Source organism: Lactuca sativa, chromosome 2, assembly GCF_002870075.4.
Source record: "Lactuca sativa cultivar Salinas chromosome 2, Lsat_Salinas_v11, whole genome shotgun sequence".
In the NCBI taxonomy this organism is placed as follows: Eukaryota; Viridiplantae; Streptophyta; class Magnoliopsida; order Asterales; family Asteraceae; genus Lactuca; species Lactuca sativa.
In genome coordinates this window covers 203351513-203361103 of record NC_056624.2, presented here as the reverse complement: position 1 = coordinate 203361103, position 9591 = coordinate 203351513, and the positions used below count along the sequence as shown (strand labels likewise).

Sequence of the window (9591 nt, the reverse complement as noted above, 5' to 3'; positions counted from 1 at the left end):
ACCAGGAGCAAATCAAGAATCTTATGTATTAGACTATTTTCAGTATAGTATGCATTGAAGATTCATCACTGTGTTCTTAATTGATAATAATTGTTTAGCATTAATCACTTGTTTGGGATTCCGCACCAACTCTTGTGATTTAAATTGATTCTCAAGAATAGGTTTTACATAACATTATCCTTACAATATCTTCTATGGATGTTCTGAGACGTATCATCACATCATTGTTAGCAAAGTTTGCAATGACTGATATACTTATCATATTTCCTTGATATAAGGGAAATTAAGAATAAATTCGGTATTCAATTGTTCTAACACAAATATGCCATTGACTTACTTCACCGTACATCGTACTAATATATTAGATTGCAATCCTTTCCGGACACCAGTTGATACTCAGTCACACCTTGATCTCTCAGGTTCTCTCATATTCACCTTTATACAACAACCTCGCTAGTGATCATCGACATTCAACCTTCATCCGGTCAGACATTGCCATTGTGGTTAATTATATATGTCTCTACATGTACGACACACGAGAGCCTCAATTTCATGCTTTCAAACGAATTCTCAAATACATTCGAGGTACATTTGACTATGAATTTCAACTTCACGTATCGACTACTTATAGCCTGATTTCCTATTCTTATGTTGATTGGGGAGGTTTCCCCGCTTCTAGGCGATCTACTAGTGGTTTTGTGTTTATCTTGGGGACAACCTTATCTCTTCTCCATCCAAACGGCATGCCACAGTTCCCTGCTCCAGTGTAGAAGCCGAGTAGAGAGGGGTAGCCAATACGGTCGCCAAAACTTGTTGGCTTCATAATCTTTTACATGAGCTTCATTCTCCTTTTTCGAAAGCCACCATTGTTTATTAGAACAATGTCACTACAATGTATCTCTCGACCAATCCCGTCCAACATTAATGAATGAAACATATTGAGATTGAAATGCATTTTGTTCAGGACTAGGTTTCCATTGGGCAGGTTAAAGTTCTACATATCCCTTCGAGTCTTTAGTATACTGACATCTTCATTAAGGGACTTCCGTGTTCGCTTTTCATAGACTTTCATTCTAGTTTGATTGTTTGTCTTCATTCTCTCGCTTCAACTACATAGGGGTATTAGACTATGTTGTACATTTAGCCCATGTATTTACTTGTATTGTACAACCAAGTTAGTGTAGGCCCAATGTATATCATGGAATGAGACATAAAAATATGTTCCTACACTTTTATATTGTTCATTGAACATTCAATCATCATACAACCTTACTTTATAATGTTCATCTACAAAATTTTATAAGTCAATTTCTTTTGTTAAAAAAAAAAAGCAATTGTCATATATACCTTCTTTTTTCTTTTTCCACAATCTAGTTTTTTAAAACCTTATTGTAAAAAAGAAATAAAATGATGAAGGAGGACCGATTTTGTCTCTAAGTTCTAAATTATAATATCTTATTGTAGTAGGAATGAAATTTAAAGGACGAATACTAGCTACCAGTATGCTTAAACCATAGTGTTTTTCCATCAACGATGGTTAGGGAGTAACAAGCTCCCTACAGGAAAGGTATGTGATAATTACCACATATGTTGTAATGTATTAAATCAAAACTATCTAACGCATTTATTGATCCATATGGAAATGGTAATATGGTGTGCTTAGCTTTTACATTAGAATCACAAACTCTACCACTTAAAACATGAGAAAAACTACCAAAAAATCAATATGATGGATTTACACTCAAAGACATATGTTAAATGTTGATTTTGACCATAGCCATAATCGCCCTCCTTTTCCTTGGTGTCAAATTCATTCGATAAAGACCATATTTGCACTAACCAAATCCTATTAGATTCATCAACTGTAAGCCTTGTATAACATAAGAAGCGAAAAATGTCACATAATAATGTAGATATTTTGTTAAGTGAGTAATGGATAAAAGGGCACATTTGAATTTCGGGATACGCAAAGCACTTCAAATTATTAATCCCTTCTACAATGTGAAACTATCAGATCCCTCAAGCATATGTCGCTTCCCTATTAGGTATGGTAATAGCCATTCCATGGTTACACCATCGTTTGGTTTTGAAAAGCTTATACCCAGAAGCCATGTGATCGCTAGCACTAGTGTGTATAATCCATGCATTATTGAAATTAGCCTTACTAGCGATGTTCACGGAAGGAAGATTGTCCTGAGTTAAGTGGTTTCTCCTAGAAAAGTGTTTTACCAATTTCAAATACTGGTCGGTTGTCACACCCCATATTAAACTTGTCTCCACGTCAACATAATCCGTTTTGGGTATGTTCTTTTCTTATTTCCCTTTCTTGCCTACCACTATGAATGTCCTTATCTCTTGAAGTTATTTTCATGATTTTTGTCCATTTTCCCACAGAAAGTACATCACCCGACCTCTTCCCCGTCACTCAGTCTTGATTATCTTTGTAAGTTTATATTGCGTTGAATGTTGGTGTCGGTCCCAACCTTCGAGCTTCCTTATGTGAGCATCTGAAGGGCGATTTCCGTAATGGTAGGTTTCTTTATAACCGAGATGACTCTTTGATGTTCATCTTCCGCAACAAGATGATAGTTCATACATGTATGTGTCGTTTCATAATCAGGATTTGAGTCCCTTATGGTTAAGAAGTTGCTATTTAGTCCCATCATGAATTTGTTCCCATCTTCTCTTGATTCAAATAATATTGTCTTAATGCTACATGTACAATTGTCACATATGCATTGATGTGTCAAGGATACGAATGATATCTTATCTCATAAGGCATGTGTCTTCGTATAATATGGAAATGAAACCCCTGTTGTGTTGTGTTATCCTCACTACTTTTTTGTTTAGCTTTTATGGACTTTCCAAAATACTAACATTTTGATTCCATAAAACTCAATAAAGATGACATTTATAATGCAATTTTTTTTATAAATGTTCATTAGATCTTATCTGTTTATTTGTCTAGCTCTTAGGTTGTATTTGGCGCGCCACAGCTAGCTGATAAGCTAGCTTATTTTTCGAGTTTTTTTTATGTTGTCGTATTTGGTAAGCAAAAAAGTAGCTTATAAGCTAGCTTTTTGAAAAGCTACTTAGACTAACTTTTTTAAAAATTTCCAAATACACCACTTAATTAATTATAGAAACACATACTCTCACATGTCCTTTTATGTAATTTTATATATTTCAGCTAGTTTTACCAAACGTCATTTTTTATCAGCTAGTTTTTCAGCTATCAGCTGGCTTTTTATTTAACAACTAGTTTTTTAGCTATCAGCTAGCTTTTTAGCTATCAACCAACAGTTAGCTTTTTAGCTAGTACGCCAAATATAACCTTAGTAATTTAGTTATTAAAAAAAAAAAAAAGTCAAAGTAAGATGAATTTGTGAAAAAGTGATAAAACAACCAATATTTTGAAATCCATATAAAAACACTTAAATAATTTATATGTATATAATATATTGAAAATAAATCACTATTTGTATCAAAAAATTTAAAAATTTTAATGTAAAAATATAGTTATTTGAACATGGTCTCGTGTATCTTATTGTGTCTTATTTAAATAACAATTACAAATGTATGATGACTCTAAAAAAACGATACTTTTAAGCATGTTATAATGAATTAAATATTTGTAAATATTTGGGGTATTAAAAAATGGCAATTTTTTAAAAGCATTTATTATCACTACAAAATACAAATTATCGCTGAATTCTATATACTCGTGCCCTATAGCTTTTTTAAAGTCACAAGTGGGAGTAATCCATCTCTCTTCTTCTTCTCATAGGCTCTCAGTTCCCTTTCTCCGACTACAAGATATAGCTTCCCTAGGCCACTGTATATCTTATATATACATACACCCATCTATATCTATACCCCTTCCTCTCCCCATCTCTGAAACATCTTTTCCTTTCTTTCCTACGATCTTTAAACCCCATCTGATCGGCTCTGAACATATGACAGATTCTTGGTTTTCTCAAGCTTTCATCGGAACCCAAAAAGGTAACATCAAGAAAAGCCTGAAAAGATAACCGCTTTGTAATAACAGCAATGATAAAACCCTATCTATCTATGACGTATTTAATACTCTGATAAGTCCTGTTTGACTTTTTATTTTCTAATTTTCATGACATGGGTTTGCTGACTTTGCTCTAGTTTTCTTGAATCTTTATTAGATAGATAGGTACAGGTCTGCAATCTAATCGGATCCCAGGCTTCATATGTTGTGGGGTTTTCAGTTTCCACAAACTTCATTAAATTTGGGAGTTTTGGGGTTTTATGGCGATGATGGAGATCTGGGTTGCTTGCAAAGTTTTATGCTTTTATGCATATTTCTTGAAAAGGAGTTACTTTTATGTTATTCTGTTCTATATACAACTTTCATCGATGCATTTAGTATATCAAAACTGTATTCTTAAATTCCTATGGAGTGGGTTTTGTAAGTCAATTTAAGAGCGATATAAGTATTTTATATCTCTAGATTGTAACATGAATCTTTAGTTTTTCAATTCGCTATAGAAATGTTTGATGCTTTTGATTCTTTTTAAAGTTGTCACTGAATCTTGATTCTATTTTTTTTTTTTTTCCAGCGGGAGTTCCTATTATGTGACCTTCTAATTGATCATCAGGCGACTCCAAATTTATAATTTAATTTTCGTTACAAAAGTTTCGGAAATGGACACGGATGCCCTAATCTCAAAACCCAAATCCAGCGTCCTACAGAGACTGTTTCCTGCTGTTTTACCAGTACTTTTCATAGCAATTACATATATCGATCCTGGAAAATGGGTTGCATCAATCGAAGGTGGGGCCCGTTTTGGGTACGATCTAATCATACCCATGTCTGTCTTTAGTTTATCTGCTGTTCTTTGTCAATACCTCTCAGCTTCCATTGCAGTGGTCACTGGAAAAGATCTTGCACAGGTATAAGTGAATTCTTGATTTTTGGATCATGTCATAATTTCTTGAATTATGGAGTTAATAAAGTTATCTTGATTCTTTTTACTCATGTAGATATGTAGTTCAGAGTACGATGCATTAACGTGTATCTTCTTAGGGATCGAAGCCGAACTTTCCATGATTGCTTTAGATCTTTCTATGGTATTACACCCTTTATATATATATTCCTCTCAATTATTACGGTTTCACTATTATACTTTCTTGAATGTTAACTTATAAATACGCGTTTTTTGATAGATTTTGGGCGTGGCACATGGACTTAACTTGATGTTCGGCATGGGGTTGTTCACTTGTGTTTTCTTGACTTCTTTCGATGCGTTTCTCTTCCCTATTTTCTCCAATTTGTTGGTAAGCGTTAGTCAATGAGTTCAATCTTTTGATTGAACCAAGAAATTAGACGATTCACAATTTCACATGTGCATCAGAAAGGGATCACATGTGAACATGTGAATCGTCTGGTATTTTGGTTTTGTGTGAAGTTGTGGTTTCTTATTGAACTATTTCGTTAAGATCAATCTTTTATTTTATAACTAATTTGGTGTTATTTTTAATTTAGGAGAGTGGTAAAGCTAAGTTTATGTGCATGTGTTTGGCAACGGTTGCGTTACTTTCTTATCTTTTTGGTGTGGTGGTGAGTCAACCGGATACATCACTCTCCATGAGTGGTGGTATGCTAACAAGATTCAATGGTGAAAGTGTTTTGGCATTGATTAGTCTTCTTGGTGCAAGTATTATGCCTCATAATTTTTATCTTCATTCATCTATTGTGAAGGTAAATCATCTTTGTCTTTGAATGTGTTTTTGAGTTACATATTTGCATGTGGAATAATCTTTAATGGAGTTATTGTTTTCTTTTTTTTCAGCAAAATAAGGGACAAGAACATGTTTCAAAAGGAGCATTGTGTCTTGATCATCTTTTCGCCATTTCGGGTGTTTTCAGTGGTGTTTTTCTTGTAAATTATGTTCTAATGAACTCAGCAGCAAATGTTTTCTACAGTTCTGGGCTTGATTTGCTTACTTTTCAAGATGCTTTGTCTTTAATGGATCAGGTTTGATGCTATTCAAGATTTTACATTTCCTTTTGTTCATCCCTGTTTTACAGATGACGATTTTTATTGCAGGTATTTAGGGGTGTGATGGGATCTTTTGCGTTGATAGTGATCTTGTTGCTTTCAAATCATACTACAGCGTTGACCTGGAAATTCGGTGGTCAACCTATTCTTCATAATTTCTTCAAAATCAACATCCCAGGATGGTTTCATCACTCAACAATCAGATTCATCACCATTATTCTAGCTCTCTTATGTTCATGGCAATCTGGGGCAGAGGGTACATATCAGCTCCTAATCTTCACTCAGATATTGGTGGCGCTTTTGCTTCCATCATCTGTGATTCCCCTTTTTCGGATTGCAACATCAAGATCAGTAATGGGGGTGAATAAAATTTCTAGGGTTCTCGAGTTTTTTGTGTTGATCACGTTTATTGGGATGCTCAGTCTAGCAATTGTGTTTGTGGTTGAAATGATGTTTGGAAACAGCGATTGGGCAAGTAATATCAGATGGAATTTAGGCAGTGGTGGATCGATTTCAAGTCCTTATTCTGTCCTTCTTCTCACTGCGTCTCTTTCATTCTTTCTTATGCTTTGGCTTGTGGTAACGCCTTTGCAGTCTGCAAGTTCGAAACCAGAAATTGTTCACGATTCATCACTGAAAGAGAGAACCCAACATGGAATTGAGCAGGAAACATCACCGGAGTACCATTCAGATTTACAAAAATCCACTCGTCAGCTTGATTTGCCTGAAGAAATCATAGAACCTGAGAAAGGTTCTCGTTTGACTACCATAGATGAACAGTCATCTGATATCTTATTACCATCATCGCCACCAGAGGAATCAGGAACAGGAACAGCTGTTCCAGGCGTTGAAGATAGAAGCAACTTGCAGAACCAAGAATCTGAATCGATCGAAAAGACGTTGAGTATAGACGGGAATTCACAGAAAGAACATTCACCAAATCCATGGCAGATAGAAGAATCACCCAAAGTAGTCTCTGAAACGAACCATTTAGCTGTATCACCCGAAGGACCAGGATCGTTTAGAAGTCTCGGTTTGAAACACGACGATGTGGGTAGCGGCACCGGAAGTTGGTCAAAGTTAGCCGGATTGGGCCGGGCTGCAAGGCGGCAATTAGCTGCAGTTCTTGACGAATTCTGGGGCCAACTTTTCGATTTCCATGGTGAACCAACGCAGGAAGCAAAAGCAAGAAAACTTGACAAATTACTCGGAATAAATTCTAAGACGAACATGAATTCGAAGGCAACACCACATCAGAGTGTGCAAACGACTACCGATTCGATTTACGTGGTTCACCGGGGCCCAAGCTCGTCTTCATTGTTATCGAACCAAAAGCAAATACTAGACGCTTATGCACAGAGGTCAAACCTCAATGTGATGGACCCTGGTGAAAAGCGATACCATAGCCTCCGTCTTCAATCATCTTCTAATGGTCTTCGAATTCCTCAAGCTTCTGTTGGGTTCGATGATCAACCAGCTACTGTTCATGGGTATCAAATCAAGTCTTATATGAATCAAATGGAGTCATTAACCCCAAAATCACCATCGTTTGGTTCTTCAGCAAACTATAAAGCTCCGTATTCTTTAACGAAAGGTCTGCAAAACGGGGTGAGTCCGGCAAAGCCACCTGGGTTTCCGGATCCGGTTGTGTCCAGGAACAGCTCAATGCAACCGGAAAGATCATACCAGAATCAGTATCCTGAAACAATGCATAGCACTGTAAACGAGAAGAGATATTACAGTATGCCCTCCCTTCCTCGTGATGGAACTCTTGGCCGGAAAATGCATGATATGTCGATTTATTCAGGCCCTTCGTATAATAGATCCGGGACTCCTTCAGCCTATACCGGTTCTTACCAGTTGAATTCAGGAGCAGACACATGGTCCATTTGGTCCAGACAACCTTACGAACAATTTGGTGTAGCTGAAAAATCAAACAGTAGAATGAGTTTAAACAGTCAAGAAATTGGTTCTGGGGTTGATTTAGAAGCAAATCTTCTGAAATCTTTGAGACTTTGTATCGTGAAGCTGTTAAAACTTGAAGGATCCGATTGGTTGTTTCAGCAGAACAGTGGTCTTGACGAAGACCTTGTTGACCGTGTAGCCGCTAGGGAGCGGTTCCTGTATGAAGTCGAGAGTAAGGAGATGAACGGGGCGGCTCACGGCGGCGATTCGGGGATGAAAATCGATCTGGTGACCTCGATTCCCAATTGTGGGGAAGGTTGTGTCTGGAGGGCTGATTTGATAACAAGCTTTGGTGTGTGGTGTATACATAGGGTTCTTGAGCTTTCGCTCATGGAAAGCCGGCCGGAGCTTTGGGGGAAATACACTTACGTTCTTAATCGTCTTCAGGTAACGTTTTTCTTTTATCCCCGATGATCGGATTTTGTGTTGGATCGGATTTTTTAGTATATTGTTGTGTAATTGTTTTAGGGTATACTAGAGCTAGCGTTCTCCAAACCACGGGCCGCAATGAATCCATGTTTCTGTCTGCAACTTCCGACTTCCTATCAGCAGCGAAGGGTGTCTCCGCCTAAATCAGCCACCAGTCTTCCGCCGCCGGCGAAACAGAGCAAGGGTAAATGCACGACGGCCGCCAGTCTGTTGGATATAGTGAAGGATGTGGAGATTGCGATTTCTTGTAGAAAAGGTCGAACAGGGACTGCGGCGGGTGACGTGGCGTTCCCGAAAGGAAAAGAGAACTTGGCGTCTGTTCTAAAGCGATATAAACGGCGGTTGTCGAATAAGCCGGCGGTAACTCCAGATGGAGTAAATGGGCCCCACAAGACTGCCATGTCAGCATCTTATGGGTTGTGATTGTGATTGACCCTAAATGCCCAATTTTGTTTGGGTTTGGGAGTCGAGATTAGAAAGGAGGTTGTTGTCGTTATGTGGTTTGTAAATGTTTTTACGTGGACGACAAAAGGGAATCGATGGTTGATTTTCTTTCTTTTGAGTTTTGATGTTGTTGAAGGGGTTATTGGAGGAATGGAATTGGAAACCAAACATTATGCCAATTATTCCAAAATTTTGTCATTGCTTTTTTAGCGATTAATCCATGATTTCATAGTTTTTACCTACTGCATGTATTTTATTTAGGGATCTAACTAAATCGAGACAACTCGTGAGATACTTGTGATTTGAAACTGACTAGAAAAAAAACTCGAAATCGACACTGTTCAAGTCAAGCTCAAGCTCGAGCCACACGACTACATTATCGAGTCGAGCTTGAGTATTAGAATACTCGGCTCATGAAATTCGTGAGCTTAATCGAACATTGCTATATTTACATTTTTACCCTTTGTTTTTTTCTTCATATTTACATATTATAGAGCCGGATTAAATCGAGTTTACAAGGTAACTCCCATTTCTATTTGTAATTTAGTTTAATGTAATTTTATTTTTCTAATAGCTAACCAAGTTGAGCTCGAAAATATTAATTACTTTATCGAGTTCAAGTTCGAGCTTGAAATTAAAACTTTGGTCGAGCTTGAATTTTTCAATCAAGTCGAGTTTTGAGCTTTGGCAGCTTGACTTGACTTCGCTCAATTACCCCTAA

General features: G+C 37.0%; 1 protein-coding gene across 1 annotated transcript; it reads left to right on the top strand.

Annotated features, from left to right (window-relative positions):
- Positions 1–3730: 3730 nt before the first annotated feature.
- Positions 3731–9049, top strand: LOC111916379 (ethylene-insensitive protein 2). Its single transcript, XM_023912047.3, has 8 exons — positions 3731–4002; positions 4590–4923; positions 5014–5100; positions 5197–5307; positions 5516–5731; positions 5823–6008; positions 6081–8384; positions 8466–9049. The coding sequence occupies exons 2-8, from the start codon at positions 4675–4677 to the stop codon at positions 8847–8849; spliced, it is 3537 nt and encodes a 1178-aa protein (XP_023767815.1). The 5' UTR covers positions 3731–4002; positions 4590–4674; the 3' UTR covers positions 8850–9049.
- Positions 9050–9591: the final 542 nt, after the last annotated feature.